The 21,611-nt window shown below is 39.5% G+C and overlaps 1 protein-coding gene across 1 annotated transcript in view; it reads right to left on the reverse strand.

The window, feature by feature from the left end:
- SH2D4B (SH2 domain containing 4B) overlaps window positions 1-21,611 on the reverse strand; it is a 100,892-nt gene that overhangs the window by 26,247 nt on the left and 53,034 nt on the right. Inside the window, exons 5-6 of the mRNA XM_069981858.1 lie at window positions 18,784-18,991; window positions 16,686-16,813 (exon numbers count right to left, since the gene is read on the reverse strand). Coding sequence (XP_069837959.1) covers window positions 16,686-16,813; window positions 18,784-18,991 — 336 coding nt within the window. The remainder of the gene's footprint in view (window positions 1-16,685; window positions 16,814-18,783; window positions 18,992-21,611) is intronic.

A 21,611-nucleotide genomic window follows, 5' to 3' on the forward strand; every position in this document is an offset into this window, starting at 1 on the left:
GATCTTCCAGTCTTTCTGACTCGTGGCAGTATCTATTTCCCATTGCTAGTTGGCGGTAAGTTGCAAGAGATTTCTGTTAGGGTATGTTTCCACTACAGAATACGCTCAGAGACTTCAAGCAGATTCCACCGCGCAGCATCCATTTAAAGCTCTGTCCTCTCCCATAGATTCAGTGATATTCACCTCAAAATTCCACAGAAGTCTCTGCATGTAATCTATAGTGAGAAGATACACTTACTGGTAGGTAAAATAGAACATGATTCAGGAAGCATTAGTAGAAATGATAAAAACTTAAGCCCATTTACTGCTAGGAAATGTTGCCAGCCAAGAAGTTAATATGTAACTAATGTAATACAAAATAGAGACTGGAAAAGCACAATGTTGACATTAAAACAGAATGTTGTGATGCACTATAATATATCTAACATGTCAAGACGGTTGTTTATTTTGATATTGTTATATTAATATTAGAACATAGCTCCAAGATTAAAATGAATGATATATTTGCCATCCTATGGTTCTAACAGTGGGGCCATATGCTTGCGTTATCCTGCTCTTTTACTACTTTTGTATTATACTGGATCTGCCAGATGTTATAAAGGTTGTACAGAATTTGGCTAAGTTCCGTTGAGCTTTTGGGTTTGTATTTTGGCTGCTTTTTATGAGGCTATGTTGCCAGAGTTTTGTGCTTTTGATTTTTTTTAGCCAAAAAAAGCCCAAGATGCAGCGTGGGAAAATGCTCTTAACAAGCATATAGATTATCTTCAAGAAACAGCACTACTCCTGCCCATAGGCATTGGAGCAAAGCAACGTGCTATACTATACACTAACTGATCAATTAGCATTATTTCTAGAAAAGAAAAACAGCCATGCTTATCCAAGCCCAAACAAACCCTTTAAATTTAATTGCTGGGGACTTAGGTAGAGAATCAGGCAGAGAAATGCAACATTCATAACCCATGCTTTTTTCTTCTTTGAATTCTGAATTCTGAAAAATATGGATTCATTTCAGTTACATATATAGCTCTGCCATGTTCTGAAGTGCTGAAAAAGCTCCAACATAAGGGGAACATACAAATTCCATGATATGTTGTCAGATCTAATCCCAGGAACCAGTGCTACAAGAAAACAATGCTTACCACTGAGCTGACATTTGAGCAAGAACCTTCATTAAAAAGTCAAGTATTACATATGATGATTCATAGAAGCAATTCTGAAAGCTCCAAACAAGACATTGGTTGTTATATGAGTAAATTAACCTATTTGTGTACTTAAGATCCCTTCATAAGACATTGCGTAAAGCTAAAATACAAAAAGAGCTGTTGATTAGTCAATTATGTTGAATGACATTAATTTAAATGTCAGGGGCTTGGTTAGTGTTACAGCAGCACTGCCAGGTTTCCACCACATCTAAGTAATTCTCCAAAGTTATGAGTGACAAAAGAAATCAGTCTTTGAACGCTCCTAAAATGAACATTCTACATGACAACTATTGTCAGCAAGACAAAAGCCATTGCATATGACGTACTATGAAGAATTAAAAAGGAGGCTGTTTCCACATTGGTAATTAGCCAATTTGCATGAATTATTCAGGCCAATGTCCTCTCCGGTTACAAAGCCTTGGCGCCATGTGCACCTGGAGTTTTTGTTCTCTCTCTATAGACAAGTTCGCATTACCACTTTTCGATATTCCACTCTCCTCCACATCAGGATGGGTTTCTAAACCATTTAATTTGTTTGCTAATAAACTTCTCTTTGCAGCCACTTACACAGCGGCAGGTAATGGGAAAACCATCTCATCACTAATAAAAGCTGATGAACTGTAGCAATTACTAACAGCTACTGTGCCTGAAGTTACATCCTGGAGCAAGTCTTCTCTTATTCACAACCCATTCAATTATTGGCACATCCTGTCAATCCATCCAGCGGCTATTAGAACTATGGATTTGAAATCACTTGTAATTTCCTTGTATATCAAATGCGGATCATTTCATATGAGTGACGTTGGTTGTCTTCTCATATTGCAATACCCTTTCAATTATTTAGGTAATACTTTTAGCATCGCATAGATATTTTCTTCTCATCCAGCTAAAATCTTATCTACGTCCTATGTCCACCATGAATGTCAACACATCCAGTTGTCATTGTTTAGATTTTTTTTCTCAAAAGTAAGAATGTCAGAGATATTCTAGAAATTCATTAGATGGTATAATGTGTGATGCCAATGGTGACAGTAGTGACAGGAGATGTACCCTGTTTAACTACTCAGGTCACACACAGCAGGCCCTATATATGATAATCCTCTTCACACTGGCGTCATGCATCATGGTACCTGTTGTAAAGAATACATGATGGACATGACTATTAACTCTAACGGATTCTAATTTTCAGTTTACCAACTGACAGATATGAAGAACAGTGCAAAATGCAGCATATCTATATATACATGTGTATGTTTTCTATAAGTTCATAATTATTGTATACTATATTTTATGTGCTGTATATTTTTCATTTGCCATAGGCAAATCTCAAGTCTTCCAGTACTTGTCAGCTGTTGTATTCTCTACAGTAATAATAATAATAATAATAATAATAATAATAATAATAATAATAATAATTTTTATTTATATAGCACCAACAGATTCCACAGCACTTTACAATTTGGGGGGTATAAACATAGACAAAAAACAAACATTAAAGAGATTTACATATAATAATAATAATAATAATAATAATTATTATTATTATTATTATTATAAGAAGAAGAAGAAGAAGAAGCCTGCTTAAAACGATGAGTTTTGAGGGCACTTTTGAAGCTTTGGGTATTGGTGGGGAGTCTGACATTCTTAGGCAATGGATTTCATAGAATTGGTGCAGCTCGGGTTAAGTCTTGAAGATGGGACTGACGGTAGACAGAGATGAGAAAGGAGATGTAGGGAGGTGCAGCACTGTGGGAATCCTGTATTGTATAGGGAGTCCATGTAGCGACTGGCACAGAGGGGAGGCATCAGTACAGCAGCTGAAGAGGGACATGAGCCTGACTGCTGCATTAAGAATAGACTTGAGAGGCGAGAGTTTAGAGGAAGGAAGGACGATTAGAAGGAAAGAGTCTAGATGGGAATGAATCATAGTAACAGTGAGATTTTAGCAGATTCGACAGTAAGGAAGGGCCAGAGATTAGAGATGTTTTTTAGATGCAGGGGACAAGAAAGTGAAAGAGATTGAATATGGGAAGTGAAGGAGAGATCAGAGTCAGACATAACCCTAAGGCAGCAGGCTTGCTGTCTAGGGGCTATGGTTGCACCACAGACAGAGATGGAGATGTCAGATGAGGGTCAGTTAGCAGAGGGAGGAATTACAAGAAGCTCAGTTTTAGCAAAATTGAGTTTTAGTAATAGGGAGGACATAACGTTAGAGATGGCAGACAGACAGTTATTGGTGTTCTGTAGAAGAGTGGGGGTGATATCACGGGAGGAGGTATACAGCTGGGTATCATCAGCATAGAGATGGTACTGAAAACCAAACTCACTGATGATTTGTCCAATGGGTAAAGTGTTAAGTGAGAAAAGGAATGGGCCCAGGACTGATCCCTGAGGCACCCCAACGGTAAGGGAGAGAGAAGATGAAGTAAAGCTGGCAAATTATATGCTAAAGGAACTGTCAGAGAGATAGGAGGGAAACCAGGAAAGAGCGGAGTCTTTGAGGCCGATAGAGCGGAGCGTGGAGAGGAGGAGCTAGTGGTCTACAGTGTCAAAAGCTGCAGATAGGTCCAGGAGAATGAGCAGAGAATGGTCACCTTTAGATTTGGCGGAGAGGAGATCATTAGAGACTTTAGTAAGAGCAGTTTCCGTAGGATGGTGATGAAGGAAACCAGACTGAAGGGGGTCAAGAATGGAGTTTTCAGAGGGATAGCTGGTTAGGTGGGAATAGACCTTACGTTTCAAGAGTTTAGGGATAAGAGGGAGATAAGAGACAGGTCATAAGTTGGCTGTACAGGATGGAACTAGAGAGGGTGTCTACAAGAAGTGATGTACTCTTTTAAGTCTGACACAGTGCTCCCTGCTGCCACCTCGGTCTGTGACAGAAACTGTCCAAAGCAGGAAAGGTTTTCTATGGGGATCTGCTACAGCTTGGTCACCTCCTGTCAAAGACAGAAGTGACAAAGGGCAGCACCATGTCAGACTGGAAAGAATACACTACTTCTTGCAGGACATATGGCAGCTGATAAGTGCTGGATGGCTGGAGTTGCTTTAAAAAAAATAGTAATTTTTATTTTCCAAAGTAATGAAAACATGTACAACAATGCCACTTCTTAACATAGTTGTGGCTCATGTAAAGGACCAACAAGCTGTAAACCAACAGTAAAAAGCTGTGTGACACAAAGTATGCTTTTAAAATATCATGATAAGTGACATAGTTTACCTTGCAGACCTTGTGGCTTACCATATACTTCTCTCTCAATCATAGCTAAACATAAACTACACATTACTACTAACTACTAAGGGTACGATATATACATACATAAGTCTATTTAGCGGTGAGAGCAATCAATTTCTTATATAGATGAGATGACTCATCACAATGAACTGCTGCCTCTAAACCATTTAGGTACTGACTGTAGTACTTGACACCTCAGAAGTAGTACCTGGATGGCTGGAGATTTTTACATAAAAGTAAATAAACAATATATAACTTTCTGAAAAGTTGATTTGAAAGAAATACATTTTTACCGGAGTATCCCTTTAAGCTAAATGAGAATTTTAATAGGGTGTAGGCACAAAAAAATGTGGGCTAATTTTTTTTTCAGCTGATGGTGTTCTAAGGGTTTTCCAATATTTTAAAATAATCACTATATTGCTGTTAGGAATTGGGCGTTCGGCTTGGCGTTCATAGCAGCCGAACGGCTTCTCATATTTTGCTCTGCTCTGCTATTCCGTGTTGTAGCAGTGGCCAGTGTTTCACTCTCTGGCTCATCAGCATAAGGTGTAATGTTTTCACTGATTGTTGACTGACAGCTGACTCACCAGACAGCAGGTATCTGGGCAGGACTTGGAGCCTTAGCCCAGTCATGCCTGGGGCTGGAACTCCAGGCTCCATAAGTATGCTCACTTTTCTCATGTTCCTTGCCTGCGATAGGGCCTAGTTTGATTAGTGTTATTTGACCTAGCGTTTCCCTACATTTGTATTCTGGTTCCCTGACTTCTGATATTGACCCTTTGACTACCCCTTTGGACACAATTTTGTACTTCGCTGCTCGGTTGATTTCTGACTTAGACTTCTGACTTCCCCTTTATTGTGTTGTGTATTGTCTGGTTTTCTTCAGTGTTGCACTTAATTGAGATCAGGGACTGCCATCCAGTTGTCCGTTGCTATTTAGAGCATCTAAGGCAGATAGGTAGGGACAGTGGGGCGGGTACCAACTTCAGGGTCCTTATGTCTCCCTGTCCCTACCCTAACAATCACTGAGCAGGTAAAATAATAATAATAATAATAATAATAATAATAATAATAATATTTTTTTACCTATCTCCCTCCTCATTCTCCGTCCCCTGAGACTTAAAGACAAGAAGGTTTGCTTCCAAGACAAGAGGTCCTGTCTGTACAAACATACCCTGCTTCATTTTCTCATCTTAAAAGCAGGCAGAAGAGAGGAGCATCTGGAGACCACTCTTTAATATCTATGGCCATTGCAATTAACATATGATTGACATTTGTTGTAGCCATTTTTTATCCTTTAGATGGCCTCTGAACTAACATCATTTCTGAATTATTAAATTAGATATTTCAAAGTAATTCTTTTTACCTGTCTCATGAAATGTTTTTGTAAGTCACATAAAAATTGCCTACTTGTGACAAAGCTTTTTTCTCCTGTATTTGTGCATGACATAGTTCTGAAATCCTCTCAGCCACATCACAGTGATAAAATGCAAAATGACTGTTTATTTTTAAGACCAGATAAAATATCTAGTCTGGCTCACTAAGCATACTGTTTTCTTTCTGCAGAGATTCAATATTTATTCTGCATACTAAAAAAATCAAAAGTGCAATAGGAAATCACAGAAAATACAAATTATATGTGGGTATGTTTGTTTGTTTGTATCTTGCCTTTTTTTTTTACATTTCTTTATATTGACTTTTAGACCTTAACTTTTAAGCTGTTACTATACGGCTAGTTAGACCAATGGTTGATTAGATATTTTCTGATTCTCAGTTTTTATGCTGCGTCTACAAAGAGCGATAATCGATCGTACGATTAACGATTTCGAAGTACCGATTTTTTTTTACAACGATCAGCGTTTAGACGGAACGATATATCGTACAGAAAAATCGTTTTGCCATCATTTTGCGATCGCTTAAGCCTATCTCGCACATAGGTTAAATCGGTGAACGACTGTTTACACGGAACAAATTGTGACTTTTTTGCGAACAGCCAACAAGGATTTAAGAACATGTTGTAAGATCAAAATAAACGATTTCTCGCTCGTCGTTTGATCGTTCCCTGCGTTTACACGTACGATTATCATTAGAATTCGATTGTTATCGTGCAAATTCGACCGATAATCGTTCCGTGTAAACCCAGCATTACTAAATCCCATTTATAAGTGATTTTCCAGGTTATTGGTAGAAATGCCTGTGTAATATCCAGTACCTGATAACTGCCAATATATATGGTGTTTCTCTAGACCCAGACTGCAGTGTTCATGGTCAAATTAACATTGCTTCCTCTATGAACAACACTTCAGTGATATGGCACTTGATGGAGATTCATAAAAACTTCTGTGTGCTTCCATATAAAAATCAGAGGCAAACAGTGGTACAGGGATCATGTTTATCTGTTGCCACATTATGTGAGAGATAATTTTTTGCAAGATAAGTTGATATTTTAATTAGTAGCATTTTAAGGTACACCAATTTTATTTTTTTATTGGGAGATGAGAAAATAATCTGTGTAATTAAATGTTTTTGTTTTTTTTTTGTTTTTTTTTTGTGCTGCACAGCAGGTTAAATAACTTTGTGTACCCTGGATTTTTAATTTATTATTGCATCCTTTCGATTTAAAGGGATATTTCAGCAGTACAGCATTTAAAAAAAAAAACATTTTTTTTTTACTGATCCTGAAAAAAAAAAAAAGCATACTCTACTGCTTTCCCCCCCAGTGCTGGTCCTGCTGCTATCTACTTCCTGTTGCCCCTGATGGATTGCCTTTACAGGAAATGCCCACTCACCCAATTACTACCTCACCCAGTCAGTGTCTACCAGGTCACATCAGAGGAAACAGCAGTGAGCAGTGGGGACCTATGCCATCAGAACAGCAGCAAAGAAGGATAGGGGCAGCTAAGTATATTTGCATCTTAATTTTTTTTTACATCTCCCAAAATCAATGACAAAAATGTTCCCACCAACTGACCCTGCATACTTGCCTCAACATTCCTAGGTGACTGCAGACAACCACGAAGACTGTCCCTTCTTGAGGCTACTGTGAGACACGGAACAATAGCCAAGACAGACTCACATACAGGGGAGATCAATGGGCTGGGGTCAAAACCAAATAGGCAGCAAAGTACAAAAACAGAATGCAATAGAATAGTCAGGTAACTGCCAAAGTCAGGAAAACCCAGGAAACAATAATGGAGTAGAATTTGCAGGGATGCTGAGCATGCTTGATAAAGTCTAATGGCCTGTGAGGTTTATGGGAACTATATATAGGAGGTCAGGGGTCTGGTCCAGAATGTCTTTGGATTGTCCCCTTGATCCTCACTAGGCACATGTGCCAAGATTAAACTTGACTGGCAGGGAGACCTGCCATTCATCAAAATATTGCAGAATTCAAACCTTCCCGTTTGGTGATGTGGAGCTGTGGCGCCCCGGTAGCTAGGGACACTGACAAGTACTTGGAGAGAACCCGCTGTGAAGCTGTTGGAGCGCGCTTGTGAAAGTCCAGGGCTGCACTCTAGGCAAGGAAGAGGACATCGCTGGAGCACTGGAAGGTAAGAATCTGACAGCCAACCACTCCTTTCTCCGATGCCTTATGATTTACCTTTATTCACATAGCATCTTCTTCTAAGTAAGCTTCTTTTAACTACATGTATTTTGCCCACTTCATTAATATTTATTACATATAGATGTATAATATTTTGTATTTTCCAAATAATGAATACTATTTTTACTACTACTCTCACTACTATATTCACTGCTGCTGCTGCTGCTACTACTACTTCCACTACTACTACTTCTAGTAATAACACAAATAATATATTTCAAATAAATAGAATCTAAACCTAAAGTGGTAATAGAAAAGATATTACTGCAAGTGAAGCTGTTTACTTTAATATGACCCCTTCCTCTTCTTCTTCTATGGTTTTATAATTTTACATTTTACTACTCACATTATACATTGTAGTGCATTATACATTGTTGTACAACTGTTGCATAGAAACAGCACAAAGGTACAAAATTGTATAAAAAGGACATGGATGTCCTTATAGCCTATAATTCTAAGAACAATTGACAATCTTAGATTGTTTTCGTACCGCTGCCAACATAATGTAAGAAGATAACCTGAGTGATTGAAATGGCCATAAAGTGCACAATTGTTTTTTTCCTGTTAAAACAGCCATTAAATACTTAGAGTTTAGAATGCAAACACCACTGGGAATATGTTTACATTTTGTAGCACCATCATTTCAATGGAAACATATCCATTTTATTCTGCATTGTATTTAACATAAAAAATTATGAGATTTTTTTCAGTGATATATAGTTGACCATTTTCTGACCCAGAGAAATGTTTCCTAAAAGTTAGAAATTATATTTTAATGCTCTTAAGGATACTAACAAAGTTTAAAGCTTCCTGCACATGGTTGTACATTGGATCCCACAGACTACCAAAGAAAAATGCTTTAACACTGTCCTATTACACACATGGACTGCGTACAGCTTTAGGCTATGTTCAAATAAAGTAAATTTTTTATTAATAATGGCAAACCGGCAACGACCATGATTAATAGAAAATTTATGTTGCACTGTAGTCAATGGAATCACCGCCGGAGTGTATTCCCATAGTTTACACTCTGGCTGGGATCCCTAGCAGCCACACAAAAAACTGACATGTCAGTTTTTTGCGGCCGCTATCCATTGCATAGTGGCCGCACAGTACTGACAGGTCATGTACTATGTACATGAAGGCTTTACTCGTTAGTATTTAGACTCCTTGCTGCGATTGACTATGAGAGTGGCAGCAAATAATTGTTTTTTATAGCACTGAATCCATGCACATGCATTACTCATTCTGAAGTACTGCATCCTGAGGCATTCACAATTCTGATGATTGCTACTGGAAACTGGTAATAATAATACTACTAAAAATAAAAATAATATTTTTAGATTTATGAAAATGTTATTATCAGTTCATGAAAAATAAACAAACACTATCTAGGAACAAAATCTGGCCAAAATCAACAGTATTTCGATCCCTGCTCTACCTATCCTCCAAACAATCTGGCTTATGTTACATTTCAGTTTTCGATTACTTGTCACATTTCCTTCTACTAGAGGATCTGTATAACTCCCCCTTTCTTTGTTCCACCAAACGTTAATTCCTTATTAATGCACAGTAATTCAAAGAAAATGGAGGCCGTAATGGTGATATTTAGATCCATATTTTAACCTTAATTGTCTTCTATAGGGAGCCTTGGCTTCTTTGATGAAGCAGCAGAAGGTTTGGAGATTCACTTATCTCTATTCATCTTCATTAATAAGTACCTTTAATAAGAGCATAGCAAGTGTTTGAAGCACTTTGGCTATGGAAACTTTTCTGGTACAGTCATAGCTAAAATTTAATGATGAATGTAAAAAGTTCACCTTGAGTATCATGTCCATTCACATGAGAATTGAGTGCCATCTAGGGAATATTGTAATGTAAAGGACCTTCTTCTCACATCTCACTGTTTCCTACATCCTGTTCTAGCAAACTGACCTGCCCTTACCACCGTGTATAGTGACATGTAATAGTAGCAGGAGACAAGGTATTAACTTGTAGGGTGGTTAGGATGACACACTGCTCTGGTTATATATTATTATTGATAGAATGACTCTGCATCTCACTTGTAGACTGCTGAATATACCTTGTGACCGCACTATTAAACTTATACAACATTTTAACAAATCAAATTAAATGACCAAAACTATAATTACAATGGCAGATATTTGGACTTAATCCTATTATTTTTTTCCTCGTTGCCATCTAAAAGCCATAACTCTTTTTGGCTACAGCACCATTTTAGGGCTTGTTTTTTTGCAGTCATGCTAATTCTAGGGGTTACAATAAAACTGACATGTTATTTGTATTCTGTTGGTCAGTATAATTACAGTAAATACTAATGTATGCAGCTTTTTTAGCTGTTTTATTTCATTAATTAAAAAAAATAAACTTGGGGGGGGGGGGGGGGGGCATGGCTAGCTATGGAAGTCAGCTTTTCCTTAAGCCCAGAGAGGGCTTGTGAGAGGGCAGCTGAACATGGAGAGAAAATCCCAAAAAGCAAAGGGGAAACCCCTCCTACCCGCTCTCTATCACCTCAGATGGACATGAAAACATATTTTACCCAGTTCCAGGAAAAGAAGCTGGATCACAATGTGCAAGGGTTCGTAGTGTTTGTGACCCCATAGCTTAGTGTGGATCCTGCTGACACCACATGCTCCTGGTCAGAGAGCCCTGAACAGCTCTCTATAGAAATATCCGACAGCTTAGGTTTGAGGAAGCCAGCATCTTTGTGCAAGCAGGGTCCATCACCTTCACCAGGCGCAACCATTTCTGCGTCATGGCTTACCAGATAACCACCCGCATGATGTGACAGGTGGAGTGGCACAGATACCAGGAGACAGATTTGGATACTCTTGCTCATGCACCCTTCACGCTATGTTCACACTACGTATACACTTCAGCCGGGATCCCATACGGGGCCGCAAATAACTGACATGTCAGTTTTTCTGCGTCCGGAATTCAGTGAATTCTGGCTGCAGAAAGCCCTGTCAGTTCACACAGTTAAGCGAGCGGCTCCGGCCACTCGCTTCCCTGTGCGCTATGGGAAGCTCTGATGCGGGTGCGCGCTAATGCAGACTCACCCCTGTGCCACAAGAAGAGCCTCATGGCTTACTATTGCTCCTGTGATATCTGCTCACCGGGTACTGCATGCAAGGGACAAGCTCTCCACCATTACCTCACTTGTCCCCCCCCCCAATAGCCCATGCAAGTCCTGTTCCCTTGCGCAGCCCCTCAATTGCCCTTGCAAGCTGGCTAGGCAGCACCACCACCATTGTCTCCAACATTAGCTGCATTGACTATCTATACAGTGGACACTTTGTGAACTGAGGTACCTCCCCTTCACATCAGAAAACCACAGCTTTGGTTCAGATGGCTCTGCAACAGTCTGCTTGCCTGCACAGTTTGACTATCTAGACATATGTTAATTGTCTTCTATAGGGAGCCTTGGCTCCTTTGATGAAGCAGCAGAATGTTTGGAACTTCACTTATCTCTATTCATCTCCATTGATCAGTACCATTAATAAGAGCATAGCAAGTGTTTGAAACGCATTGGTTATGGATCCTTTCTGGTACAGTCATAGCTAAAATTTAATGATGAATGTGAAAGTTCACATTATGCTTAATTTCGTTATCTATCTCTTTTCTTTGCATGATGAATGGAAGGATGGCAATGGTAGGAAACGCCTTCTGGGAGGTTACTAATCTGTGATGTAAATCTTATCATTAGCGCAGGCACTGTAGCAGATCCTTAGTGTTGCCACTTTACTATTGACGCATGCGCTGCAGCCAATCTCCAATGCTCACGCCGCCATCATGGATCATGGTTTGCAGGAATGGTCACGCCTGTTTGCGCAGGTACAAAGATTATCCACAGATTATTTGTATTGATTAGTTTTCATATAAATAACAGTCCCCACTTACATGCATTACCCCTGAGGAAGTCTGGGTGTACGAACTGAACGTCAGGGGCTCCCTTGACAGCTCTCCTTCCTATCTTCAGTCCAATATAAATTGGTGATATTTGTCCAGTCTTAATTTTGTGTTTAGATACTGTTGGTTATTCTGTTGTATATCTATAGCATTTAGATCTGTATTGCTTACTCTGCACTCTTTTATCTTGTATTGAAATCTATTGTTGGTTATCCTATTGTATACTAATTGTATTTGGATTTATAATACCGCAATCTTTGACACTTTATTACATAATTAGCACAACCTTTATATATAGGCTGGCTTACCTGAGATAGTTTGCTGTTATTGTATTGGGTGGCCGCCTGGGATGACACCACATCTAGTGCCCCCACATCTAGTGTTTTAGATGGGACTGTATATTGTTTTGTATTGTACCTGCTGGAATAAACTAATTTTACTCAAATTTTTACATTTGATGTGCCAGTGTAATTTATAGCATATTCTCTTTCCTTTTTATTGGTATCTGTAGTTTCTTGTATATGCTTACACTGTGCACCCTTTACCCTTAATTGATATAAGGCTGTGTATGGACACACCTTGCAGTTATATACTGTACTTGTTCCATACACTTAAATGTAGAAATGCAGGTATATAGTAATAAATACAGCCAGTGTTTTCAAAAGTCAACAGTATGAAACATGTCAAATAGCTCATGTCAATCATTATTCCCTTTCTGTAAATGTGTTTCTTGTGCAAATTACAAAGACACTTATAAGATAACTCAAAGTTCACCTGTAGTCCTAATAAAAATAACAAAAAAAAACTTTGATTTTACATTGTTATCTTCTGTGAGCAAAGAAACAGATATGTTCTACACCTGTTGATCTCAACCTAGGCCAGTGATGGTTAACCTTGACACTCTGAACAACCAAAGATATGGCTTTGGCTGCCCATGCATGATGGGAGTTGTAGTTTTGCAACAGCTGGAGTGTCAATGTTAGCCATTACTGACCTAGGCTATGTGTATGGATAAGTATATAAACCTTTGAAAACATTAAACTTATTAACAAGTGTCAAAGGTCAGAAAAACAACCTTTTAATTCAAAGTTGGCAGCAAGGTATTGTAACATTTGTCATTTTTCTTTCAAACAAGGCACCTAGACTATATTTAATTTACTTAGCTACAAAACTGACATAGACTTTGCACAGTCATGGCCAAAAGTTTTGAGAATGATACAAATATTAATTTTTACAAAGTCTACTGCTTCAGTTTTTAAAATGGCAATTTGTATATACTCCAGAATGTTATAAAGAGTGATCAGCTTAACAGCAATTACTTGCAAAGTCAATATTTGTCTTGAAAATGAACTTTATCCCCCAAAACACATTTCAACATCATTGCAGCCCTGCCTTAAAAGGACCAGCTAACATCGTTTCAGTGATTGCTCCATTAACACAGGTGTGGATGTTGATGAGGACAGGGCTGGAGATCAATCTGTCATGATTAAAGGAGAAGTCTGGCAAATTTTTTCATTTAAGTATTGTATTGCCCCCTAAAAGTTATACAAATCCCCAATATACACTTATTACAGGAAATGCTTATAAAGTGCTTTTTCCCGCTCTTACTACTGCATCACGTCTTCACTTCCTGGATAAAATGGTGATGTCACGACCCGACCCCCAGAGCTGTGTGGGCTGTGGCTGCTGGAGAGGATGATGGCAGAGGAACAATGAGGGACACTGGGCACTGTAGGGACACTGGGCATCCCTCTGCCATCATTCTCTCCAGCAGCCACAGCCCGCACAGCTCTGGAAGTCGGGTCGTGACATCACCATTTTTTCCAGGAAGTGAAGCCTTGATGCAGTAGTAAGAGCAGGGAAAAAAGCACTTTATAAGCATTTCCTGTAATAAGTGTATTTTGGGGATTTGTATAACTTTTAGGGGGCAACAGAATACTTTAATAAAAAAAATTGCCGGACTTCTCCTTTAAGTATAAATGACACCACTGGACACTTTAAAAGGAGGCGGGTGCTTGGCATCATTGTTTCTCTTCTGTTAACCATGGTTATCTCTAAATAAACCCGTACAGTCATCAATGCACTGCACAAAAATGGCCTAACAAGGAAGAGTATCACAGCTAGAAAGATTGCACCTCAGTCAACAATCTATCGCATCATCAAGAACTTCAAGGAGAGAGGTTCTATTGTTGCCAAAAAGGCTCCAGGGCGCCCAATAAAGACCAGCAAGCGCCAGGACTGTCTCCTAAAAGTGTTTCAGCTGTGGGATCGGGCTACCAGCAGTGCAGAGCTTGCTCAGGAATGGCAGCAGGCAGGTGAGTGCATCTGCACACACTGTGAGGCGGAGACTCTTGGAGCAAGGCCTGGTTTCAAGGAGGGCAGCAAAGAAGCCACTTCTCTCCAGAAAAAACATCAGGGACAGACTGATATTCTGCAAAAGGTACAGGGAGTGGACTGCTAAGGACTGGGGTAAAGTCATTTTCTCTGATGAATCCCCTTTCCGATTGTTTGGGACATCTGGAAAACAGCTTATTCGGAGAAGACGAGGTGAGTGCTACCACCAGTCTTGTCTCATGCCATCCTGAAGCCATTCATGTGTGGGGTTGCTTCTCAGCCACGGGAATCGTCTCTCTCACAGTCTTGCCTAAAAACACAGCCATGAATAAAGAATGGTACCAGAATGTCCTCCAAGAGCAACTTCTCCTAACCGTCCAAGAGCACCATGATGGAGCACCTTGCCATGAAGCAATGGTGGTAACTAAATGGCTCAGGGAACAAAACATAGAGATTTTGGGTCCATGGCCTGGAAACTCCCTGGATCTTAATCCCATTGAGAACTTGTGGTCAATCATCAAGAGATGGGTGCGCAAACAAAAATCAACAAATTCTGATAAAATGCAAGCATTGATTGTGCAAGAAATGGACTGCTATCAGTCAGGATTTGGTCCAGAATTTGATTGAGAGCATGCCAGGGAGAATTGCAGAGGTCCTGAAGAAGAAGGGTCAACACTGCAAATATTGACTTGCTGCCATAACTCATTCTAACTGTCAATATAAGCTTTTGTTACTCATAATATGATTGCAATTATATTTCTGTATGTGATAAAAACATCTGACAAACACGCATATAAACCAGAGGGCAGCAGATCATGTGAAAATATAATATTTGAGTCATTCTCAAAACTTTTGGCCATGACTGTAGATTGCATTGCCTTGTAGCTTGCATCAACCTATAATGTTGTACCGAACATATTTCAATGTACTTGCAATATATATCCTTTAGTTGAAGACTACTTCGGATACCCACATACAAGGATACATCGTAAGATTTGTTAAAATTGACCAATAATATATTTCGAGAACTAGGGGGAAAAAAAGGAAAACACAAATTTAATGTTCATTAGATTTGTTGTCATATTGTACATTTGTATTTATCGATACAACAGAGAAGCACTGCCGCTAATATTAACCCCTTAGCGACCCATGACGTACCTGGTGTTCAGAGCGGCGCCACTCCCGGCTGCAGATTGCAGCCGGGCAGTGCCTCTATTAGCTGGCGCGGGTCCTGTTGCCACGCCAGCTAATTAAGCACTTCAATGCAGCTGTCAAACCTGACAGCTGCATTGAAGGGCTTCAGACCTCATGTCCCTGGTGTCTAGTGGGACGGATCTCACCCCCGATGCGATCGCGGGGGGGAGATCTGTTCTTCTGGCTGGCCCGGGCCTCAGCGTCGCAATGACTCGCAATGACAGCGTCGCAATGAACCCTGGCTCGGCAATAGATTGCTGTGGCCTGTAATCGATCTTTGCTGTGTATATACACAGCATTGATCTCTATGAGAGATCAGTGCTGTGTATATACAAGTCCCCCAGGGGGACTTCTAGTTTATGTAAAAAAAAAAAAAGTAAAAAAGTGTTTTTATTAATAAAAAATCCCTTCCCCTAATAAAAGTCCAAATCAACCCCCTTTTCCCATTTTATAAATATAAATTAATAAATAAACAAATAAATAAACATATTTGGAATCGCCGCGCACGTAATCGCCCGAACTATTAAATCATCACATTCTTAATCTCGCATGGTAAACGGGGTCAGCGCAAAAAAAAAATCCAAAATGCAAAGTTGGTCGCATCAAACCCAGAAAAAATGTATTAAAAAGTGATCAAAAAGTCGTATATGCGCAATCAAGGTACTGATAGAAAGTAAACATCATGGCGCAAAAAATGACACCTCACACAGCCCCATAGACCAAAGGATAAAAGCGCTATAAGCCTGGGAATGGAGTGATTTTAGGGAACAATGTTGTTAACAATGGTTTGAATTTTTTAAAAGCCATCACATAATATAAAAGTTATACATGTTACATATTGTTGTAATCGTAACAACTTGAGGAACATGCATAACAAGTCAGTTTTACCATAGGGTGAACGGCGTAAATGCAGAACTCCCCAAAATCAAAACAAATTCTTTTTTTTTTTTTTTCAATTTGACAGCGCAAATGATTTTTTTCCGGTTTCGCAGCATATTTTATGGAAAATAATTCCTGTCATTGGAAAGTACAATTGGTTTAGCAAAAAATAAGCACTCATATAAGTCTCTTGGTGAAAAAATGCAAGCGCTATGGACTTTTAAACATAAAATGGAAAAAGCAAAAGCGCAAAAACGAAAATTGGCTTTGACCTTAAGGGGTTAAACAATTAAATCAAGAGCATTACCATGAAACCAGGTGGCAATTTGTCCCGTTTCCTTCTCCAAACCAGCACGTCGTGGAATCTGTTCTTCTTTAAACCAACGAACAATGACATCCTTAGATATTGGTCGAGCTGGTCTTTCCCATGTTTTTCTAGTAGAAACAGAATTGTATTTATTTATTTATTTAAATCTGTATAAATTGTGATCTGGAATACACATTTTCTGTTTATCAGCTTATCTAACATTCGTTAAATATATTGTGAGGAATTATATGGGTGAGAATTGGGGGTTACTTCAATCAATGGAGCTTGAGCTTGAGTGAATTATCAGACCCAGTAGCCCAGATTTACTGCTGTCTGCCAAGTGTCCGACATGCCAACTGCATTTGGTCACTTCCAGTGTTTTGTTAGCTTGCACTTGCAAATGATGCCAGACAAGTGTCAATTTGATTATTAAATTCTTCAGATATGCAAATTTCAACAAACGCTCCCTTTTTCATCCTGCCCATTCAAAGGATCATTGTCAGCTGCACATCACCTGTTTACACACCTGTTTTTACATAGGTCATGTAGAAGGGCTCTAAATTAGAAGATGCGGTTTTGTGTTGAAAAAAAATTGAGGTTTTTTCCAACATGTATTGCTAAACCTTTATTGCCAGTTATTCAGTCAAGTTCATCTACAGTATATTAATTAAACTAATGCAATTGCAGTACTCGCCATTGTGGCAATCATATAGCAGTTCTCTAGTCCTAATGTTAAAGAGAATCTGTCAGCATCTGCACCCTACCTGAGTGTGCTGTAGTTGTCAGTCCCCTTGTGAGTATGTTACCTTTTGGTAATTTTCTCTGGAGTGGATTATCAACAGTCTTGGGTCTCCTACTGTAATGAACAGCAGGGGCGGATTAACTTTACCATAGGCCCCGGGCTGCTCACCAAGCCTTGGCTCCCCACTCTACTGTAACTATGGCAGCACTAGCGTGGTGCTCATACTACAGGATAGATAATATCATGATGCCCTGGTGCAAAATTGCTGTAAAGCAGCGATTTTTTGCAAATCATGGCAGAAATGTAGCCAGGAGACATCACACCACTAAAAGCATAAGTCTTTTTGGGTGGCACTTGGCGCCCCAGAAGCTCAGGACCCCGGGCTACCGCCCGAAACGGATCTATTATAGTCCGCTACTGATGAATAGTCAATGAGGAGTTGTTCCTCAGCATTTGTGCGGCACTCTAGCACACCTCACGATTGTTTTCTCCTCACTCCAGGAATATTTTTTGCTGCCATGCCTCCTGCTCTCTCCCACTTTCATCCAGTGTCTTTGATTGCAGATTAGTGCTCAATAGGCAGTTTATGTCTGAAAGAAACACTCAGATATAGTTAAATCTCCTAGCCAAATGTGTTGAAGCCGTAGTCTAGGGACAAATCATCTGTGTAGAGACCAACAGCTGTTTTTTTTTTCCCTTGGTTCCTCTGATGGAATTTAACTATAGTTATATATGTTTTCTTTTTTTCCTCATTATTGTATAATTTTTAAAAGTACATAAAAATCACATTCAGGTCCAAATTAGTTTTAAAACTCTATATTTTTATACAAAAAAAGAGAAGAAGAAAAAAATTGTTATATTTCATTTCCATCAGGAGAATCGAACCAAAGGGGAAAAAAACTGTTGTTGCTCTCTACACTAGTGATTTACCACTACACCACAGTAATGAGGTGTGCCAGACATTGAGCCACAACTCCTTTTTGACTCTTCATTACAGTAGAAGACCCGAGATTGTGCATAATACACTCCACAGACAAATAACCAAAAGGTAACATGCTCACTAGGGGACTGCCAGCTACAGCACACTGTCAGCATCTCAGGTAGAGTCTAGGTGCTGACAGATTCCCTTTAAACTCACTTTCAATTTACGAAAAAAATACTTAGTTATAAATAAATGGTTTAATATCAAAGTTTTCAATATTTTCTTATTTGTTATTTATTAGCAGTGAAAATAGGTAGAGAGTAGACTTTTAACTACTTTGGAAGGCCAATGAAGAACAACAATCTGTGGGACACCAATATAAACATAAATTATTGTATACAACTTAAGTTGAAATTTCATCAGAGAAAACTTACTGAACTGGCACTTGAACTCTAACTGGTGATAAACTACGACTGTCGTGACTAGATTCTTGCCCATTGCTGAGGTTGGCGTTTTGGAATAAATGACTCAGTCCAGCTACCTTTCCTTTTTGAATGGCTCTCAGAGATTGTCGATGATATTCAGCCCTTGCTCTTCGAGCTTTGTGCTTTCTTTCTTCATCTGCTTCCTTTGACTTGCGCACTGAAAAATATGGTAAGACATAGACAAATTATCCTCTTATAACTAGCATAATAGTGGGCACCAGAATACAAGGAAAATAATCAGTAAGCAAAGTAAAGAGGTCAAAATAAATCATATAAACAGTTCTGTGGATTTACACCACTCATACGTAGTAAAGAGCCCCCATCAGCAGCAGACACTGTTTAGTGCACATGCTCAAACACATAGTAATAGGAAGGTGCACATCTCTGGCCATGCCATAGACTCCATTCTATGCACAGGTGGATTCTTCCGTCTGCCCAAAGAGTGGACTTGACTTATCTATATATTATAAAGTATATCAATGGCATAAACAACAAGAAGAAAGCTAAGTATGGTATAAGTAGATAATATGTAGTATTGGCTACTCTTTAACTGCGCCAATAAAGGTCCAAAATGATACTAACAATACTAACTTGACTTGGCGTCTTAACCTTTTATAACTTTATACATGAGTAGGGATGAGTAGAAATAAGCCAACTTTGAGTATGTTTGGATTTGCCTGAACTCAAACTAATTCAGTAACTCCCATAATCAGTTGCTCTAATATACCGTATTTTTCGCTTTATAAGACGCACTTTTTAGCAAGAAAATATCTAAAAAGTGCCTGCATGTTATATTCAGGAGACAGGGCAGCCTGACACGGTCTGACTGCCCTGACTCCTTCCCCGATGGTCCGGAAGGCTGCATAAGCTGTGCAGTCCTCTCCCTTCTCCTGTCGGTACTGATCAGTGAGATCAGTGCCCGGCAGGAGAGAAATCGGGAGGGGATATGCACGGCAACCTACTGAAGGCCATTCGGAAGCTGAAGGACCTTCGGTGATGTCACAGTCATGTGACTAATCACATGACTCAAATCACTCAGGTACTACACTCCCGCAGGTCCTACACTGTATTATAACTAAAGAGCAGAAGAGGTATGTGTGTTAGAACATTGTGTGTGTGCCTGTGGATATGTTTGTATAGCTGAGTGTGTGTATGGGTGTGTATGATACAGCAGAGCTGAGAGTGTATGGTGTGGCAGAGCTGAGTGTGTTTAGTACAGCAGAGCATAGAGTGTATGGTGTAGCAGAGCTGAGTGTGTATGATACAGCAGAGCTGAGAGTGTATGGTGTAGCAGAGCTGAGTGTGCTAAAACATAACTTTTATTACAATAATTAAAAAGGTACACGCCTGAAATAATTCATACCTATAGACACTGACACATCAAGCCAATACAACATACAGTGCTAGACAAAACAAAGAATAGGGGGTATATAACCCAAATATGGATGGGTAGGTTATACAGGAAGGGCGAGACACAGGGAATGTGTGCCCTGCTCTGAAGTAAGTGTGGTCTTTCCCTGCCTTTTGGGGGACCCACCCATGATACTCAATAACAATAGATAATGCCAGATAACATGATATATAGTCAGCCAGAAGATACAAATAAACAGCATCTCACATAGGTCCAAGAATAGGACAGATATGCAGTAGGACCAACAAGGATGAAGCCCCCACCAGATCAGCCTAGAGGGGCAAATTTATGTGATGATTATCTACATGTTGTCCCCAAAACGCTAGGGATACATAAATAACCGGACACATTGTACATATTATATACAGATGAACGCAACCACTTATCTGTGGTCCTATGATAAGAGGGCCGGGACTGGATGATGATCCCCAGGCCGGTTAGGTCCTGTAGACGTTGGAGGCAACTGTGAGACCGACTATCCTGGGCACGTTTGTTATTTTTTCCTTGGCACTTTATCAAGAGTAGGGACCGACACTGTGGTTGGGGCCACCCTATTAAGGTGGTGGGTCCCCCAAAAGGCTGGGAAAGACCACACTTACTTCAGAGTAGGGCACACATTCCCTGCGTCTCACCCTTCCTGTATAACCTACCCATCCATATTTGGGTTATATACCCCCCTATTCTTTGTTTTGTCTAGCACTGTATGTTGTATTGCCTTGATGTGTCAGTGTCTATAGGTACGAATTATTTCAGGCATGTACCTTTTTAATTATTGTAATAAAAGTTATGTTTTAGCGCCATTTGACTTACGGTGGTCTACTTTACATACATACAGTGGGGGGAAAAAAAGTATTTAGTCAGTCACCAATAGTGCAAGTTCTCCCACTTAAAAAGATGAGAGGCATCTGTAATTTACAATATAGGTAGACCTCAACTATGAGAGACAAAATGAGAAAACAAATCCCGAAAATCACATTGTCTGATTTTGTAAGAATTTATTTGCAAATTATGGTGGAAAATAAGTATTTGGTCACCTACAAACAATCAAGATTTCTGGCTCTCACAGACCTGTAACTTCTTCTTTAAAAGTCTCCTCTTTCCTCCACTCATTACCTGTAGTAATGGCACCTGTTTAAACTTTTTATCAGTATAAAGAGACACCTGTGCACACCCTCAGTCAGACTCCAAACTCCACTATGGTGAAGACCAAAGAGCAGTCAAAGGACACCAGAAACAAAATTGTAGCCCTGCACCAGGCTGGGAAGACTGAATCTGCAATAGGCAACCAGCTTGGAGTGAAGAAATCAACTGTGGGAGCAATAATTAGAAAATGGAAGACATTCTCACCCCGTGGGGCCAAAATGAT

Source organism: Dendropsophus ebraccatus, chromosome 8 (genome assembly GCF_027789765.1).
Source record: "Dendropsophus ebraccatus isolate aDenEbr1 chromosome 8, aDenEbr1.pat, whole genome shotgun sequence".
NCBI classification, from domain to species: Eukaryota; Metazoa; Chordata; class Amphibia; order Anura; family Hylidae; genus Dendropsophus; species Dendropsophus ebraccatus.